The sequence below is a fragment of the Dunckerocampus dactyliophorus genome, chromosome 14 (assembly GCF_027744805.1).
Source record: "Dunckerocampus dactyliophorus isolate RoL2022-P2 chromosome 14, RoL_Ddac_1.1, whole genome shotgun sequence".
In the NCBI taxonomy this organism is placed as follows: domain Eukaryota; kingdom Metazoa; phylum Chordata; class Actinopteri; order Syngnathiformes; family Syngnathidae; genus Dunckerocampus; species Dunckerocampus dactyliophorus.
The window spans coordinates 21,660,567-21,681,563 of record NC_072832.1 but is presented as its reverse complement, the minus strand read 5'-3'; the positions used below and the strand labels follow the sequence as shown (position 1 = coordinate 21,681,563).

Here is a 20,997-nt window from a genome sequence, read left to right as displayed (position 1 = left end):
CTCGGGGGGCCGCTGTGGCCGATTGGTGCCGGTGGTGCGGTTTGCGGTGCTTCCCTTGGAAGGGCTGTGCGCCCCCCAGCAGTGTCTAGGGGGCATGCCGCCATGGTGGCTTGGGGATGCTGCACTGCGGTGGCTGCTAGGGGAGCTGGGCTGTGATGTAGGGTGGGGCGTGGTCTCGCTTGCAGGGGCTGTGGGGCGTGCTCTGCCAGGTGCTTGGGTGTTTGATTGCCACCTGTCTTTGTGCTTCGCTGGTGATGTCGGAAATAAGATTGCTAAAAGTTTTTGTCAATCTGTTCACTATTATGGTTAATATTTTCATTGCCGCTATGACCACTAATAAGACTGTTTCAATACAGTATTATCACTGTGGCTGTTGATATCATTTTGCTATTTCCACTATGGTCTCTATGGCAATCATTGACATTTGCTGACGTTGTCCTGTTGTTTGTTTCTGTTGTTTTGTTATTGTTGTGCTGGTGTTGTTGTCTCTGTATGATCGCCCCTCTTGTACAGTGGTACTCCCTCCTCTATCCCCTCCTGCTCAGGTAAAAAAAAAACAAAAAAAAAACACAACTTCCACAGAGGGAAAATCTGATGTCGCCTGTCGGAAAATAATGTCGCTTTGTTGCTGACGTGTGTCGTGCAAACCACTACTTTCTGAAATGTCACTGTCATGTGACCAGAAGTGAGCGGTTATGTAGTGCAGTGATAAAGCCAACATAATATCTGAATATTTCCACTGGTATGACTCCCAGTCCACATTCTTCTGATATGTTTATGTTTTACACGCCAAAGTGAATCGCAGAAGTGATTCCTCTTCATTTTCAGTCTAGACAAGCAAAAGACAACAGACCTTTTGTGCATGCTTTCTTTCTTATTCTATAGTTTTGGTGTCACGTAGTTATGGCTGTGTCTGTTTACAGCAACACGTGCCTTATGTATTACATAATTTTCAGCCAATGATCCATTACAGTGTGGATGTGGCTGTTATGATTCAACACTGTGTGGACGACATTTTTTTTTTTCAATCTGGCAAAATAAAATAACAAAAAAACAAAAAAACTCCAAGGGTGTTCCCGTGTGGTCAGGGCCTTAAACACCTCACTGTACTTGTCCCGTGGCTGTGTGATATCGTTGGAAAACTTGCAGCGAGTTGAATATGGAGGAAATACCTCCAGAAACCGGCCTTTAAGTTTGATTAAATATTTGGACATGAACGTGACAGATTGTTTGGGAAATGGGTGTTGAGTTTGTGTTAGGTTGGCTGATTATGTGGAAGCAATATTTACAGTACTTCTGATCAAAACTTAAGACCAGTTGAAACATTGCAAGAATTTACATTTTGCACTGTTGGATCTTAAGGAGGTTCTAAGTAGAACTTCAAAATGTAAAAAGAATAGATGGGAGTGAGACAAAACATGTTCTGTGTAAGCCATTTGTTGCAAAGTCAAATAGGCTGTTCATCAACTCATCAAAAGTTTAAGACCATAGCTCAAGAAAAATTTGAACCCCTCCTAAAATAGAAATAAAGTGTTGAAAAAAAGGACACAGTAATGAGTAGGTGCACCATTCTTGTTCTTCAGCTGAAAAATTGGTTTGTGCATGCTTGATGCCAGGGTTTCCAGGAGGCTCATGGGAATGTTGCTCCAGGTGGCCAAGATGGCTTCACGGAGGGCATCAACTGTCTGAAACTGTTGTCCATTTTTGTAACCTTCCCTTGCCATCCATCCCCAAATGTTCTCAAATGGATTTAGATCAGAACACGCAGTGTTGCAGTGTTGTCCTGTTGAAAAAGCCAGTCATTACCACACAGATGAGGGCCTTCAGTCATGAGGGATGTCCCTTGCAACATCTCCACATAGCGAACTGCCATTTGACGCCCCTGCACAACCTGAAGCTCCATTGTTCCATTGAAGGGTCATGATGGCCTCCACTGTGCTGTGTCGAAAACATCTCAGGTGGGATCTCATTGCCATGCCAGTAATGTTAGAAGCCATCAGGACTGTTAAGGTTACATTTTTTTCTCATCAGAGAATTAAACCATGTTGTGCTGTGCCATGTTGTGTTGTAATGATCCTTCCGCAGGTTCACCTATGGAAACCTTGCTACGACTTTCCAAACAGGCAATTTTGTGGCATCGAAGGAGACAAGGCCCATGAAGATATGTTTTCTTCTTAAACCCCTTCTCTCACAGATGCCGTCTAACTGCACTTGGCACCAGTAACAACTTTCATTTGGGCTGAGGATTGTCCCGTGCCTTGACGGACAGCCAATCGGCTCCTCCGGCTCAGGGCCAGTGACATTTTTTGGGTCTACCACTTGACTTTTTGGTACCATAATTTTCAGGATCTTTCAAACGACTGTCTTACTGTCCAACCTCAGCAGCAATGGCACGCTGCAAGAGGCCTTGGTTATTGCAGCTCAACAAGCCCACCACCTTCATTCAAATAGAGAAAGCTTTTTTGCCTTTGCCATCAAGAGATCATACAGAAAATGACACCGAATCCACATTTTTACCATGATTTTGCCTTTTAAAAAGGTTGTGGTCTTTTTTGTTTCGATGAGCTGATAAACAGCCTATTTCACTTTTTGTCTCACTCCCATTTCGTCTTTTTGCATCTCTAAGCTCTACTTAGAACCTCTTTAAGATCCAAGAGTGCAAAATGTAAATTCTTGCAATTTTTCAACAGGTCTTAAAAGCTTGTTCAGGAGTGTATATTCACATATGGCAAGAAGAGCTTCTCTGCTTCCAAGTAATGGCTGACATGTGACGTATGGCACATATAATCACATATTAAATTGTGACCCCATTTGCAAATGAAATGAAATTTGTTACCAAAACAATTAATTCATTCACATGGAATAATTTTTGGGTGGCTGACAATTTAGAAAAGATTTATAAAATTGTTAAAGTTTTTATACACAATTTGCATTTTTTTTTACTGCATTTTTCCTCACTGATATGGAAATACTGTCCTTTGAGCACATGTTGACTGCGTGACAATTTGAAGTTGAAATTGGTTATGAAATACTCTCATAAAATGCATGTGTAATAATGTTGACCTGAGACACCTCTAATAAAAAAAACAGATACTCTCTGCATATGAGTAAACAAATAGTCCCAGCAACTAATTGAGGAAATGTGATATACTTTGTTAATCCCTCACTTTTTCTTTGTCATTTTGTGTTAATTTTGCACTAAAAAGACACATTACATTAAATTACATGCAAATAATGAAATGAGAACACAAGCAAGGGAGCGAGAAGTCAGCAAGTGTGCCCCTGATTACTTTGGGCTTTTCTTGCTCAACTGCGCCTCAACAGCGCTCAATAATAACAATATTAATAATACTTTCATCCATCCGTTTTCTATACCACTTTTCCTCACTTGGGGCGCAGGCATGCTGGAGCCTATCTCAGCTATCTTCTGCCCAGAGGTGGGATACATCCTGAACTGGTCGCCAGCCAATTGCAGATTAATAATATTTATTATTATTATTATTATATTATAGTAGCAGTAGTAATAGTATTATTGGTAGTAGAAGATTGGAATATGCATTCATTGTTAATTTCTGCACAGTTGCATGTCTTGGCCCTGCAACAGAGCAAGCAATAATTAGTCTTTCAAATGAACATGTCAGGACTGCCGACAGACAGGCCCTTCCCCCTGCACTGCACACACACTTGCCCATCACTCATGAGACAAAAAAATGCACTTTCCATAGATGCAAACACAACACACACACACACACACACTTCATGTTGTAGTGTGGGAGAGATCCATCACCAGCCCAGCAGGCAGACAGGCTCCATACGGTAGCGCTGTTCTAAGCTGGTCCTCACTGTACGCTTGCCATGTATCAACACACACACACACACGCGCACAAAGCTACGCTGTCTTTCTCATTCATCTGACTTTTGGTAAAACACACGCACTGTCTTCGACAATTTCTCAGAAAGTCTGAGCACGATGCTGTGGATATTGGACAGTAGTTTTTATGACAAAGCAGTCACTGCTGAGATGACTACTCAAGGACACTGGAAAAAAAGTGAAAGAGGCAAACAACATTAGCGCAGCGATTCACAAACTTTTTACAATTGCGTACCCCTTCATTTGACCTGATGGCATGTACCCCTACTTCTGGACACTTAAAAAACATAAACCTTTTTATCTTAATTAACTTGAAATATTCAACCTAATTAACTCATTCAACACCAAAGACGTAGTTACACGTTTTATAAACCCAAACACGGAGTCCCAACAACATATTTTTATGTCTTTTACAGTTTTTTTAAGCATTTTTCCCCCTTCCCCTTGTGCTGTTACTAGGGCAGATAGTATCGTTGATCTAAATGTCCTTGCATGCTCAACAGATTTGCTCTGCCAGGGAAAAGTATAAAATATTATTCCCCTGTTATATAGGTTTAATTTGACTTTATTTGGTGTTTTTGTGTTATGCAAATGAGGAGCGGCCGGACCGGAGCAGCAGGGGATAGAAAAGAAGAGAAAAGAAAACAGAGGGGGGTTGAGGGACAAGGAGGACAATACAGAGAGAGACAAAAACAACAGCAACAACATAAATTGCAACAACAATAACAAAACAACAGAAACAAACAGGACTACATCAGCAAATGTCTGTGACAGCAATAAAGACCATAATGGAGAGGACAAAATAATATCAACAGCCACAGTGATAATACTGAATTGAAACAGTCGTACGTATAAGTGGTAATAGCAGTCGTTAAAGTATTAACCATGATAGTGAACAGAATGACAATAACTGTAATGAACACAATTGTAATCATATTGCTGACATCACCATCACTGTAATAAAACCAACAACATGATAACACACTGGATAAATCGATGAGTGGAAGCGTGTATATGTAGGCGAGTACAGGTATCTCTGTATGTCTGCATGTCTTCATGTATATACAGTAAATGTGTATAAATGTGCATGGATGTGTGAATAAAAATGGCCTCTAGGTGGCAAAAGTGCATTTGACAAGAGCTTGGCAGAGATCAGCGGACGGAAGAATCATACATGACAGGAAGGCGGAAGTGGGAGAGTGTGGAAGAGTTGTAGGTACATTTTAAAGCATGCACACACAGTTCAGTTCCAAATGTGAAGACTGCAAATAGTTCATGGTGTTATGTTTGTAAATAAACTGTTTGTTCATTTAAACACTTTTTTTTTGCATTGTTTATGTGGTGGTATAGTGGTTTAGATATTTAAACTACCACAAAAGCAAAATACAGTATATTTGTGTCAAAGTGAAAGTTCTGTTTGTATTTTGCATGGTCACATTTTGATAAATCAGTGCTCACATGAGCACTGATAAATAGATAAGTAATCATCCTACATATCTACATAATGTCTGATGTTGGCATCCTTCTGTTTCAATGGGTTGAATTTGAGCTTCATTTTTTTTGTCCATTCACAATGGCTATGGTTTAAATCTACATATTAATTCAATACCAAATTGAGGGGGAAAGTTTAACAATCATCATAAAGCAGTTGCCGATGTACAAAAATACATACAACTAACGATAACGCATAATTTTCGGGGGGAATCGCCACTCACAGTGACAGGTTTTCACCACTGTGCCGTGTAGTATAATATATACTGTAAATGAAATATAAATATAATATAATAACATAATATAAATGAAATCTTCATGATTAAACACTTTTGACATCAAACTGTCAGAAGATGGGAAGTCACCATCATATTTGGTGCTTCCTGAAATTAGCTCAACTCCTTACAAAATTTTCGATTTTTGATATTTTAGTCAGGCCGAAGAGAATAGATTAATCCGGTCATCACAAGGGAAAAAAAATATATTGTGGAACCTCTGAAGTTGAATGACTCTGGTTACAGTACTGGTGCAGTTAGGAATTCATTGATTCATATTCTCAACATTTTGAGTGTACAATACAGTAGGGGTGTCACAAGACCTCGCAAGATTCAAAAAAACGTGACAAGATTTCCCGAATTTCACAAAAGTGTGATAGACATTGTGTTTGATTAAGTGTTTCCTTTATTTTGTTGAGCACGTTTTGTCCAAAGCATTCAGGGTTTCCCCCAGGATTTCTTGAAGCTGTTGTGGTGCACTGTATGGGAGGCGGACTGCCGCCGCCTGTGCCGTGTCACTGCTGCGTCACTCTGGCAGGGTTTTTTTTTTTTTTTCATTTAAATTTACTGTTGGTAATAATGTCAACATTAGGGTCGTTTTCACAGGCTTGAACAACAAATGCATTAATTGACTTTAAAGGCTTTTCTCTCTGCCTTATCGTCCACTGAATCCGGTGGATGTTTTTCAAAATAAAGTTTAGTGAAATGATTTTATGATATTTGATATTTTATTTCAAATTAATTGTGGTCAATATGTACATAATTGGCTATACATGTATCTATATAGCACAGGGGTGCTCACACTTTTTCAGCCTGTGGGCTACTTTGTCTCAAAGATCTACCTCCTACTATAAACATAGAGAATATATTTATTTATTTATTTATTTATTTATTTATGTTATTTATAAATATAAGTATGAGTATGAGAACATGTATATCAGGGGGTGCACACAATCAAAATGAGCTACCTCTTACTACAAAACATATAGTATATATAAAATTTAACCAGTAAACTCTGCAACTACTATACTAAATACTAATGATTAGTATTTCACATTCACAGTTTCAACGTTTACAGGTCATCAAAATAGTTGATATCGTTCAGTAATTCACAATTCAAATCAATATGGCAATAAACATAATTACACATAATTCCTCAATAGTTGTGTACATAAACTGAGTAATATGTCAGTGAAAATCGCCACGTATCGTTCATCATGTATTAGGTCCAGTTAGCATTTGCTATACAACATTACAGATATTATATACAGGAAGGATTATGGAAAAGACAATGCAGCCATAGTCAAGGCAACATATTCAAAAGCTTTCAGCAATGGGGACATTTCCAATTCACCGTGAAATGGTAGTTTAACAAACAATCTTGGAGAAAACACACTTCTATGGTAGAGTTCATGACGCGAAGCACAGCCATGAAACAACTGACATTTTTCTTACATAAGTAGCCGCTACAAGTGGACAGTTAACTTTTGTTACAGCTATAGGCATTTTACCGCTGAGTTTGTTTATCCGTAATCACAATAATAAAGATGAAAGTTGCATTATCCGTGTATGGCTGCCGACATCAGTTTCTACTTTTTTTATGCCACTGTCGCAGCACAAGAGTGACTCAGGAGGTGGCTTAATGTCAGCTGACTGATGTCTTATGACATCTGCAAAGTGACGGTTATGAAGTAGATGACACACGACCAACACTACCTTCGCGATCCCCGTAATAGGCACCTCTGATATAGAATATACAATATGTCTATTCATACACTGTATTACTTAATGCTGTTTTCACATTAAAAAAACTAAAATAAACTAATTTCCAAGGCTTTTATTGAGTTGTGGCGCCCCGCCACATGTAGCGGAAACCCTGACATTTACTTACTTGCGGTGTCCATGGTAAGACCAGGGGAACTGGCAGGTCAGCTGTGCATTCTGGAGCCTCTGCTGGATACTGTAGATGGAGAAAATGGGACAATTGGGTACTCAAAACTGAGAACTTCAAATGAATACAAACATAAGGAACTTAATGCTTGAAAAGTCTGGAACATGATTGAATTTGAATGGTTAGAATTTATTTTTTAATGTTAGTCATGGTGAAAGGCACTGCCAAGAGAATAATTTTAGGCTAAACTGTCGACTAAACAGCTTTGTGAGCCCTAAAAAAATGTGTCATCAAGCTAAAGTAAAAAGAACTGCCTCTTGTGTTAAGTGTCTCTTTTAATAAGAAAAACAATTAACAATGATGACTATGAATTGATCAGCATAAGTTAGACTTCCTCTCCCTATTCACCTTTTCATTTCACACATTTATATACTGTATATTCCCCTTCCTCTGTCACTTAAAGCTCCATGTGTTCGTGCCAGCAGTCTGTCCTCCCTTGCTGTGCTTGGTGAGGGCTGACCTGGCACTAGATCTGATGGAAGCAGCTGGAAGGCAGGGAGAACTCCAAGTTATTTTTACAGTTCCAGGACAGTGAGAACGGCCAGGTGGGCAGATAGTGGGCTCTCAGCACTCACTCTTGTCCCAGGTGGATGTCAGCTAGGCTTAGCTCAACACAACCTCATCATACTCAGAAGACACAAGAGGCATTAACTTAAGATATTAAGAAATTACAGGAAAGCACGTGATATCATGAATTTCTATGTGCCTTGACTAGTTGTGACGTACATAAAGATACAGTTGCAATGAGGAATTATTTTTCAAGGCCATACCTGCACAAGCATGGTCATGAGCTCTGTATAGGTATTTAGAATGTGCCTTCTTACACAAGTTCCAGTTCCACTAAACTATAAGTGAAGTTGTCATCCACCTGTTCTGTGGACTACAATGTAAACTGTATGCTAAGAACCAGAGGTGGGAGCAAGTCAGTGTTTTGCAAGTCTCAAATCTTTAATCCCAAGTCTCAAACCAAGACAAGACAGGTCGAGTCAAGTCTGAAGTCATAGACTTGAAATTTTCGAGTCCTTACAAGTCATAAGCACTGTTAAGTGTTAACCAAGTAAAATGACATAACCTCGGAATTTGCGAAAATAAATAAAATTCTCCTCGGCAGCATGCGCTTAATCACTCCAGCAGTCTGAAATGTAAGCCACACCCTCATTGTTTGTTCTTAAACCAGATTGGATGTTAATAGATGCATTCAATGAGGCATATTGTGTGGAAAAATTTGGTGTCTTGCTTGAAATGACATAAAGGTCCTGTTAGCTGAATACTTTAAATGGAAACACATTTCACTCAACACCCCAATGAAAATCTCAAATATTTTCAAGTCATCAGACTAAAGTCTGAGTCAATTCCCCTGTCACTGATGTCAAAGTCCAAGTCAATTGCAAGTCTTTTATGATACTGTCAAGTCGATTCTTAAGTTATCAAAATTTTGACTCAAGTCCACACCTCTGCTAAGAACCAATACTTTGTCACATTTCTGCTGTCGGCTTGAGCTGACCATCCATCCATCCATCTATCTTCTACCGCTTATCCGAGATCGGGTCGCAGGGGAAACAGCCTAAGCAGGGAGGCCCAGATTTTCCTCTCCCCGGCCACTTCGTCCAGCTCCTCCCGGCGGATCCCGAGGCATTCCCAGACCGAAAACGAAGGTGCGAAAACATAGTCTCTCCAACATGTCCTGGGTCTTCCCCGAGGCCTTCTACCGGTCGGACTTGCCCTGAACACCTCCCCAGGGAGGCGTCCGGGAGGCATTCTGACCAGATGCCCAAGCCACCTCATCTGGCTCCTCTCAATGCGGAGGAGCAGCGGTTCTACTCCGAGTCTCTCCCGGATGACAGTGCTTCTCACCCTCTCTCTAAGGTAGAACCCAGCCACCCTACGGAGAAAACTCATTTCGGCCGCTTGTACCCGCGATCTTGTCCTTTCGGTCATTACCCAAAGCTCATGACCATAGGTGAGGGTAGGAACGTAGATCGACCAGTAAATTGAGACCTTTGCCTTTTGGCTTAGCTCTCTCTTCACCACAACAGACCGATGTAGAGTCTGCATCACTGCAGACGCCGCACCAATTCGCTTATCGATCTCGCGTTCCATCCTTCCCTCACTCGTGAATAAGACCCCAAGGTACCTAAACTCCTCCACTTGGGGCAGGATCTCATCCCCGACCTGGAGATGGCATTCCACCCTTTTCTGGGCGAGAACCATGGACTCGGACTTGGAGGTGCTGATTCTCATCCCGGCCGCTTCGCACTCGGCTGCGAACCGATCCAGTGAAAGTTGAAGTTCACGGCTTGATGAAGCCAGCAGGATCATCTACAAAAAGCAGAGACTCAATCCTGCAGCCACCAAACCGGAACCCCTCGACGCCCTGGCTGCACCTAGAAATTCTGTCCATAAAAATAATGAACAGAATTGGTGACAAAGGGCAGCACTGGTCCAGTCCAACCCTCACTGGAAACGGGTGCGACTTACTGTCGACAATGCAAACCAAACTCTGACACCGGTCATACAGGGAACGAACAGCTTGAATTACCCATACTCCCGGAGTACTCCCCACAAAATTCCTCAAGGAACACGGTCGAATGCCTTCTCCAAGTCCACAAAACACATGTAGACTGGTTGGGCAAACTCCCATGCACCCTCAAGGACCCTGCTGAAAGTGTAGAGCTGGTCCACAGTTCCATGACCAGGACGAAAACCACACTGCTCTTCCTGAATCTGAGATTCAACTATCCGGCGGATCCTCCTCTGCAGAACCCCTGAATAGACCTTACCAGGGAGGCTGAGGAGTGTGATTCCACGATAGTTGGAACACACCCTCCGGTCCCCCTTCTTAAAAAGGGGAACCACCACCCTGGTCTGCCAATCCAGAGGCACTGCCCCCGATGTCCACGCGATGCTGCAGAGTCGTGTCAACCAAGACATGCCTACAGCATCCATGGCCTTAAGGAACTCCGGGCGGATCTCATCCACCCCCGGGGCCCTGCCACCGAGGAGCTTTTTGAAAACCTCAGCAACCTCATCCCCAGAGATAGGAGAGTCCACCGTGGAGTCCCCAGGCTCTGCTTCCTCATAGGAAGATGTGTCGGTGGGATTGAGGAGGTCTTCGAAGTATTCTTTCCACCGATCCAGAACATCCCGAGTCGAGGTCAGCAGCACACCATCCCCACCATACACGGTGTTGACTGTGCACTGCTTCCCCCTCCTGAGACGCCGAATGGTGGTCCAGAATCTGCTCCTGAGACGCCGAATGGTGGTCCAGAATCTCTTCGAAGCCGTCCGGAAGTCGTTCTCCATGGCTTCTCCGAACTCCTCCCATTTTCCGAGTTTTTGCCTCAGCAACTGCCAGAGCCGCAGACCGCTTGGCCTGCTGATACCTGTCAGCTGCTTCCGGAGTCCCATGAGCCAAAAGGGCCCGGTAGGACTCCTTCTTCATCTTGACGGCATCCCTCACAACTGGTGTCCACCAACGAGTTCTGGGATTACCGCCACGACAGGCACCAACCACCTTACGGCCACAGCTCCGATCAGCTGCCTCGACAATAGAGGCACGGAACATGGCCCATTCAGACTCAATGTCCGCCACCTCCCTCGGAATATGGTCGAAGCTCTCCCGGAAGTGGGAGTTGAAACTCCTTCTGACAGGGGACTCTGCCAGTCGTTCCCAGCAGACCCTCACAATACGTTTGGGCCGGCCAGGTCTGACCGGCATCCTCCCCCACCATCGGAGCCAACTTACCACCAGGTGGTGATCAGTTGACAGCTCCGCCCCTGTCTTCACCCAAGTGTCCAAAACATATGGCCGCAAGTCCGATGATACCACCACAAAGTCAATCATGGAAGTGCGGCCTAGGGTGTCCTGGTGCCAAGTGCACATGTGGACACCCTTATGCTTGAACATTGTGTTTGTTATCGACAATCTGTGATGAGCACAGAAGTCCAATAACAAAGCACTGCTCGGGTTCAGATCAGGGGAGCCGTTCCTCCCAATCACGCCTCTCCAGGTCTCACTGTCGCTGCCAACGTGAGCATTCAAGTCCCACAGCAGAACAAGGGAATCGCCTGAGGGAGCACTCTCCAGTACTTCCTCTAGAGACTCCAAAAAAGGTGGGTATTCTGAACTGCTGTTTGGCGCATAAGCACAAACAAAAGTCAGCACCCGTCCCCCCACTCGAAGGCAGAGGGAAACTACCCTCTCATTCACCGGGTTAAACTCCAACATGCCGGCCACAAGCCGGGGCGCAACAAGAATTGCCACCCCTGCCCGTCGCTGGCAACGCCAGAGTGGAACAAGGTCCAACCCCTCTCAAGAGGACTGGTTCCAGAGCCCTTGCTGTGCGTTGAGGTGAGTCCGACTATATCTAGCCGGAACTTCTCAACCTCATGCACCAGCTCAGGCTCTTTCCCTACCAGAGAGGTGACATTCCCTGTCCCTTGAGCTATCGAGAAAAAGGCTTCTTGAGACGTCATCTGTACTTCTGTGAAGAAGGTGTCGGACGTTTCGACGCTTCTTCACAGAAGTACAGATGACGTCTCAAGAAGCCTTTTCCTCGATGGACAACTCCTGTCCGACTGAGAGCCTACACAGACGTCCCTAGAGCTAGTTTCTGTAGCTGAGGATTGGACCTCCAAGGTCCCCGCCTTCGGCTGTCACCCAGCTCACTCTGCACCCGACCCCTTTGGCCCCTCCCATGAGTGGTGAGCTCATTGGAGGGGGGACCCATGTCGTCTCTTCAGGCTGTGCCCAGCCGGGCCCCATGGGCGTAGGCCCGGCCACCAGACGCTCGCCATCGTTCCCCTCCTCCAGGCCTGGCTCCAAATGGGGGCCCCGGTGACCCACGTCCGGGCAAGGGAAAACGTGGTCCAATGTTTTTTGTCATCATAGTGGTCTACTGAGCTGCTCTTTGTCTGGTCCCTCACCTAGGACCTGTTTGTCGAGGGTGACCCTACCAGGGGCATAGAAACCCCTGACAACTTAGCTCCTAGGATCATCGGGACACGCAAACTCCTCCACCACGATAAGGTGGTAGCTCAGGGAGGAGTGATCTGACCATGAGCTCGCAAAAGTTGTTTGGTACAGTTCCCAAATGTTGGAGTCTGTCCAGTCATTGTGTCATTCTATGAGCATGCAAGCAAAGGAGAGAAGTTAAATTAACTTAAAACTGCTCAGCAATCAGGCTTGCATCTCTCTATTAGGTACAATTTTGTCATCTTTCTTTCAAGCAGATCCAGTCGCAAGATCTCAAAGCCTTGTTGACTTTGACATCAAGGCATCAGTCCAGCCATGGCTCCAGATTGCGACTAAATGGTCGCATTTTGCAAATAAAAGTTGAGACATTGCAAGTAAATTTTTAATCCCTCCATCCATCCATCCATCTTCTACCGCTTATCCGAGATCGGGTCGCGGGGGAAACAGCCTAAGCAGGGAGGCCCAGATTTTCCTCTCCCCGGCCAGTACATCCAGCTCCTCTCGGCGGATCCCGAGGCGTTCCCAGACCAGTTGCGAAAACATAGTCTCTCCAACGTGTCCTGGGTTTTCCCTGAGGCCTTCTACCGGTCGGACTTGCCCTGAACACCTCCCCAGGGAGGCGTCCGGGAGGCATCCTAACCAGATGCCCAAGCCACCTCATCTGGCTCCTCTCAATGCGGAAGAGCAGCGGTTCTACTCCGAGTCTCTCCCGGACGACAGTGCTTCTAACCCTATCTCCAAGGGAGAGCCCAGCCACCCTACGGAGAAAACTCATTTCAACCGCTTGTACCCGCGATCTTGTCCTTTTGTTCATTACCCAAAGCTCATGACCATAGGTGAGGGTAGGAACGTAGATCGACCAGTAAATTGAGAGCTTTGCCTTTTGGCTTAGCTCTCTCTTCACCACAACAGACCGATATAGAGTCTGCATCACTGCAGAAGACACACCAATTCGCTTATCGATCTCACATTCCATCCTTCCCTCACTCGTGAATAAGACCCCAAGGTACCTAAACTCCTCCACTTGGGGCAGGATCTCATCCCCGACCTGGAGATGATGGCATTCCACCCTTTTCCGGGCGAGAACCATGGACTCGGACTTGGAGGTGCTGATTCTCATTCCGGCCGCTTCGTACTCGGCTGCGAACCGATCCAGTGAAAGTTGAAGTTCATGGCTTGATGAAGCCAGCAGGACCACATCATCTGCAAAGAGCAGAGACTCATTCCTGCAGCCACCAAACCGGAACCCCTCAACACCCTGGCTGCGCCTAGAAATTCTGTCCATAAAAATAATGAACAGAATTGGTGACAAAGGGCAGCCCTGGTGGAGTCCAACCCTCACTGGAAACGGGTCCGATTTACTGCCGGCAATGCGAACCAAACTCTGACACTGGTCATACAGGGAACAAACAGCTTGAATTAGCTGGTCCGATACCCCATACTTCCGGAGTACTCCCCACAAAATTCCTTGAGGAACACGGTCGAATGCCTTCTCAGAGTCCACAAAACACATGTAGACTGGTTGGGCAAACTCCCATACACCCTCAAGGACCCTGCTGAGAGTGTAGAGCTGGTCCACAGTTCCACGACCAGGACGAAAACCACACTGCTCCTCCTGAATCTGAGATTCAACTATCCGGCGGATCCTTTTCTGCAGAACCCCTGAATAGACCTTACCAGGGAGGCTGAGGAGTGTGATTCCACGATAGTTTGAACACACCCTCCGGTCCCCCTTCTTAAAAAGGGGAACCACCACCCCGGTCTGCCAATCCAGAGGTACTGCCCCCGATGTCCACGCGATGCTGCAGAGTCATGACATGCCTACAGCATCCATGGCCTTAAGGAACTCCGGGCGGATCTCATCCACCCCCAAGTCCCTGCCGCCGAGGAGCTTTTTGACAACCTCAGCGACCTCAGCCCCAGAGATAGGAGAGTCCACCGTGGAGTCCCCAGGCTCTGCTTCCTCATAGGAAGACGTGTCGGTGGGATTGAGGAGGTCTTCAAAGTATTCTTTCAACCGATCCACAACATCCCGAGTCGAGGTCAGCAGCACACCATCCCCACCATACACGGTGTTGACTGTGCACTGCTTCCCCCTCCTGAGACGCCGAATGGTGGTCCAGAATCTCTTCGAAGCTGTCCGGAAGTCGTTCTCCATCGCTTCTCCGAACTCCTCCCATGTCTGAGTTTTTGCCTCAGCGACTGCCAGAGCCGCAGACCGCTTGGCCTGCTGATACCTGTCAGCTGTTTCCCGAGTCCCATGAGCCAAAAAGGCCCGATAGGACTCCTTCTTCTTCTTGACAGCATCCCTCACAACTGGTGTCCACCAACGGGTTCTGGGATTACCGCCACGACAGGCACCAACCACCTTACGGCCACAGCTCCGATCAGCTGCCTCGACAATAGAGGCACGGAACATGGCCCATTCAGACTCAATGTCCGCCATCTCCCTCGGAACATGGTTGAAGCTCTCCCGGAGGTGGGAGTTGAAACTCCTTCTGACAGGGGACTCTGCCAGTCGTTCCCAGCAGACCCTCACAATACGTTTGGGCCGGCCAGGTCTGACCGGCATCCTCCCCCACCATCGGAGCCAACTTACCACCAGGTGGTGATCAGTTGACAGCTCCGCCCCTGTCTTCACCCAAGTGTCCAAAACATATGGCCGCAAGTCCGATGATACCACCACAAAGTCAATCATGGAAGTGCGGCCTAGGGTGTCCTGGTGCCAAATGCACATGTGGACACCCTTATGCTTGAACATTGTGTTTGCTGTCGACAACCTGTGACGAGCACAGAAGTCCAATAACAAAGCACCGCTCGGGTTCAGATCAGGGGCGCCGTTCCTCCCGATCACGCCTCTCCAGGTCTCACTGTCGCTGCCAACGTGAGCATTGAAGTCCCCCAGCAGAACAAGGGAATCGCCTGAGGGAGCACTCTCCAGTACTTCCTCTAGAGACTCCAAAAAAGGTGGGTATTCTGAACTGCTGTTTGGCGCATAAGCACAAACAACAGTCAGGACCCATCCCCTCCACTCGAAGGCAGAGGGAAACTACCCTCTCATTCACCGAGTTAAACTCCAACATGCCGGCCACAAGCCGGGGCGCAACAAGAATTGCCACCCCTGCTCGTCGTCTCTCACTGCTGGCAACGCCAGAGTGGAACAAGGTCTAACCCCTCTCAAGAGGACTGGTTCCAGAGCCCTTGCTGTGCGTTGAGGTGAGTCCGACTATATCTAGCCGGAACTTCTCAAACTCATGCACCAGTTCAGGCTCTTTCCCTACCAGAGAGGTGACATTCCATGTCCCTAGAACTAGTTTCTGTAGCTGAGGATTGGACCTCCAAGGTCCTCGCCTTCGGCTGTCACCCAGCTCACTCTGCACCCGACCCCTTTGGCCCCTCCCATGAGTGGTGAGCTCATTGGAGGGGGGACCCATGTCGTCTCTTCGGGCTGTGCCCAGGCGGGCCCCATGGGCGTAGGCCCGGCCACCAGACGCTCGCCATCGTGCCCCTCCTCCAGGCCTGGCTCCAGATGGGGGCCCCAGTGACCCGCGTCCGGGCAAGGGAAAACGTGGTCCAATGATTTTGTCATCATAGAGGTCTACTGTATTGAGCTACTCTTTGTCTGGTCCCTCACCTAGGACCTGTTTGTCGTGGGTGACCCTACCAGGGGCATAGAAACCCCTGACAACTTAGCTCCTAGGATCAACGGGACACTACATTTTTAAATGCGCGAGTAGATTAAATTTTTAAATTTTTAATTTTTAACATACTGTCCAAGCAATGTGGTTAATTCTATCACATTAATGGGGTATGTGTGCTTACTTTTTTAAAGCGTCACTTAACAACCTTGCTCTCTTACCATTATCATAATTATGTCTCATCTTCAAAACAGTAGTTGTGTGCCTAAGTTATTTAACTCTATTTTTAAGAGTATGTATTGTAAACTTGTGGAAATACATTGGGACACAACATTCCAACATATCATACTCGTACTATATTTAGATCGTTAGAATAATGCCAGTAGTTTGGTTGTTTCTGTAGCTGCAGTAGCAGTGAGTGGTGATGAGCCAATGCAGATAAGAGTGTTTCTCTGTTCATAGAAGATAATTTTTTGTCATGCAGAGGTCTATGTAGAGATGTTTTATCTGTGCTACATCTTCATCACAGTGGGTTATCAAGTCTCTGTACACCCTCTCCGGTTTGCCCCAGATTTCAGGACAGAGATGTAAATCACTGATTTGCTATCAGCAAATTGGATGTCCCATATGAGTGAAGTGAAGCCCGGGATCTGGATTGGCTGAATACAACGCTCAAGCTGAACATGTTCCATGCATGTACTGTATGTATTAATGTATATAACCTAGTCATAAAAGCCAAGTGGGTGTTCTCATGCACGCAAAAGACACTACCTTAGACTTGAGGTTAATGGTGAGAATGTGTTGTCGTCCGGAAGAGTCCTCTGCTTTCAGCTTCAACGTTTGAAACTGTGTGTCTATGAAAAGCACCCTGCAGTTGGACACACACACACACACACACAATATATTAAAAATACTTAAACTACATGACAAAATCACTTCAGCTGTCATCCACGATGTCATGCCTGAGCATTAACAGCTGCACCAAAATTATTTACTAATTTAAATTGTAAATTGTATGTTTCTGCAAAGTTACAAACTTGCAGTAGTCTGCAATAAACCCATCCATTCATCGATTTTCTATGTCGCTCCTCATTAGGGTCGCGGGGGTATGCTAGAGCCTACCCAAGCTGACTTCAGGCAAGAGTCGGGGTACACCTTGGACTGGTCGCCAGCCAATCGCAGGGCACATATAAATAAACAATCATTCACACTCACATTTATACCTATGAACAATTTAGAGTCGCCAATTACCCAAACATGCATGTTTTTGGAATGTGGGACGTTTCGAAAAAACCCACGCACGCACGGGGAGAAAATGCAAACTCCACACACAAATGCCCCAGCGGTGAGTCGAACCCAGGTCTTCCCGATCTACTGACTATGTGGCCAACATGCTAACCACTTGGCCACCATGCGGCAGTTATCTGAAATTATTTTATTTTATTTTAATTATTATTATTCTTGTGCCTGAAAGGTGAAAATTGAACTGGCCACCTTTTGAAGGTTTGTACATTTTGAAAATAAATGGCATTTACAATGGGTGTTGAATCATTTCTACTGCAACTCTATGAACCATCGTTGTCCTCAGAAAATGTTACATTGTATTGGCTTCTACCTTTAAGGTTTTGAGACTATGCAATCAGAGGAAGCTTGACAAAAAAGCCGATTCCATAGCTAACTAGAAATGCATGGTTGTACCGGGCATTCTATGATTGGTTGATACTGTTAATGTTAAAAATTAAATGTTTAATTCTACAGTATAATAAATAGAAACTAATCAATTCATCGTTGCTCTTCTTTCAAATTATATCTATGGAAGAGGTGATATACTTGCATTGCATTTGCATTTAGGAAAAGACATTAACAAAGATGCAAATACCTCCTGAGAAAAACTTAGGACACCCCATGCTAAAACGTCCTCCTTTGGCTGAAATAACCTTAATGAGAGGTCGCACGGGCCGCACGGTGGTCTAGTGGTTAGCACGTTGGCCAATACAGGAACAGCCTGGAGATCGGGAAGATGTGAGTTCGATTCTCCCCTGGGCATTTCTGTGTGGCGTTTGCATGTTCTCCCCGTGTGCGCGTGGGTTTTCTCCGGGTACTCCGGCTTCCTCCCACATTCCCAAAAACATGCAGGTGAGGTTAATTGGCGACTCTAAATTGTCCATAGGTATGACTGTGAGTGTGAATGGTTGTTTGTCTATATGTGCCCTGGGTGTACCCCGCCTGTCGCCCGAAGTCAGCTGGGATAGGCTCCAGCATGCTCCCGCGACCCTAATGAGGATGAAGCGGTATAGAAAATGGATGGATGGATGGAGAGGTTGCACTACAGTATGTGGCCCAGTGGTTATGTTGGCCACACAGTCAGGAGATCTGGAAGATCTGGTGTGAATGGTTGTTTGTCTATATGTGCCCTGCAATTGACTGCCGACCAGCCCAGGGTCTACCCCACCTCCCGCACAAAGTCAGCTCGGATAGGCTCCTAAATTTAGAGGAAAACAGATTTGTTCTTATATAAGCCGGACCAGTGTATAAGCCGCAGATGTGCACGTCATAAAATGGGATATTTAGTGCACAGAAAGACGTTACACAGAAAGATTTTTTAAAACCTTTAATATTATTTTTAATATTTTTTAACACTGCTAAGTAGGAGTGCAAAACAGTACACAGCTCGTTAAAAACAGTGCCGAATAGTGCATATAATATACAGTACATAACAATAGCCTTCCCTCTTCCGTGTCAGAATTGAACAGCGTCCCAATTTGTGCAGGCTCCACTCAACTAGAGCGACAGGCTTAGCAAACGCCAAGAATGGTGGCTTTCTTGCATTTTCTGGTTGTTTTTTTGCCCTTATGATGGACTATTTTAGTAATAGCATTCTCCAAAATACAGCATATATTTAAACGATTACTAGTAGTTAAGTATAGGCGATGCCACAAGATTAGAACATGACCACAACAATCATCATGTGAAATGTAGTTTTTAGCCATATACTGTATTAGCTGCAGCTACGGTACAATTTAGGTTCATCCTGAAATGTATCTGAAATGTCCCTTCTCGTGAGTAGTTATCACCCATAGCTTGGCCACGCTCAAGGCCTGCACTACGAAGGATTTCTTCATATCCAGGATAGGTTTGAGAAAAAACTCTGGATATGCAGTATTACAAAGCTGGTTAACTTTTAGCAGGATATGTCGACATGGTAACTTATGCAGTGGAACTACCCTGCTTTGAAGCAGGTGGGGTGATAAGAAATCAGAGCAGATACAAGCACTGCTTACTGACCACTCAGTTGTTGCATTGACTGTGGAGTTGAGAGTTAACAGCAATAATTTTCCGGGATCGGGCAAAACCCTTTTGATCTTCTCCATGATTTTCATTGGGGAAGTTCTAGATTGTTGTCAGAGGGACAGACTAATCTCTGCCAACTTCTGGGGTCGTATGTTTACAGTGAGACACAGTGAAACAATGTGTTATAGTGTCCATAAAAAGCACAGACAACCAGGGGTGGATTGGCCATCAGGAGTATCGGTAGGCTGACCAAAAATGGGCCAATGAACGACCGTTTATTTAATTATTTACAGTATTGCTGCGCTTTACTGTTACACGATATTAAATGGAAATTGATACATGCCAGGCACTAAGACCAAGTGGAAATTGGTCGCTCAAGTCGTAGACCGCCGACAAGCTCGTCGATTGGCTCTTACCATATCTTGCTAACCTGTGATTGCTCATGCCCGCTCTCACTCCATGAGCGCTTGGACGTTCTCTGGGGTGTTTTGCTATTTGACCAGGTGTTCGCGTTCATCTCACTCTCTGTAAGTTATTAACATGTTGGCCATTTGTTCTGCCTGGGTCATGTAAACTAAAATTATTTTAATATCAGACATTTTATTTACATTAATATTTGAATCTGTGTGCATCCGTGTGTTTGGTGGGGAAAACCGAGCTACCACTGTAAATGGTTCAGAACGTTTGCTTATAACGGTCTTTGAACTTTACTTGACATAATACATAGCAAACATGTTGTGGTATGTTATCGCTAAATCTAGTTATCTAGAGTATTGGAAAACAATAAGCATACTATACTGTTTCATTGATGAGTGGCTTTTATGAAGCACTTAAGTGATGCTTTCATAAAGGATGCAACATTGCACATCCCCAAGCTTACATGTTGCAATATGATGGGTTTTGAGCATGTACGTCTGCTATTTTTACACTTTGTATTCATTTCTACCTATAATGACATCCCCCCAATCATGTCACCTGCAGAGTTCAAGTGTGAACAAGTTCCTATTTCAGTGCCCACAGTCAAATTTGCATCATGAAAGACATTGACGTAACAATTTAAATAATATCTATGCTTTACATATTTTTTCAGTCTGTGTTTATGCTCCTTGATAGTTACAATGACTAAAACACTATTGTTACAAATTAAAATAAAATCCGATGGTTATATTATTGTTTTCCATACTTTAGTCAAGTAGTCAAAGTTCTGATTACATGTAGACTTTTTTTGCATGTAATCTTGTTCAGAACTATTCCACATTATTCCTCTGCTTTTCATGCCCAGATTTGTGATCTCCTGTGGACATGATCTCACCAGAGACCCTAGCAGCCCAGTGAGCCCACCTATTAATTATTTCACTCTCATTTATGTATTCACGGCTCCAGAATATAATGTAGAGGGATATTGTTTAGTATAGTGGTGTTATAAAGAACTTGAGTGTTTGTATGTACATCAATGGGGCGAGTTGGCATAGTATATGGGCACGAATTGTAGTGGGACAGTCTGG

At 44.8% G+C, this 20,997-nt stretch overlaps 1 protein-coding gene across 2 annotated transcripts in view; it reads right to left on the bottom strand.

Moving 5' to 3' along the window:
- The window catches only part of fancl (FA complementation group L), a 71,073-nt gene that overhangs the window by 12,624 nt on the left and 37,452 nt on the right, over positions 1 to 20,997 (bottom strand). For both annotated transcript variants that reach the window (XR_008573583.1, XM_054798085.1), the window contains exons 6-7: positions 16,973 to 17,069; positions 7,529 to 7,597 (exon numbers count right to left, since the gene is read on the bottom strand). Coding sequence is in view for 1 of the 2 variants with exons in the window: in XM_054798085.1 (XP_054654060.1) it covers positions 7,529 to 7,597; positions 16,973 to 17,069 (166 nt within the window). In the remaining variant the exon portion in view is untranslated. The remainder of the gene's footprint in view (positions 1 to 7,528; positions 7,598 to 16,972; positions 17,070 to 20,997) is intronic.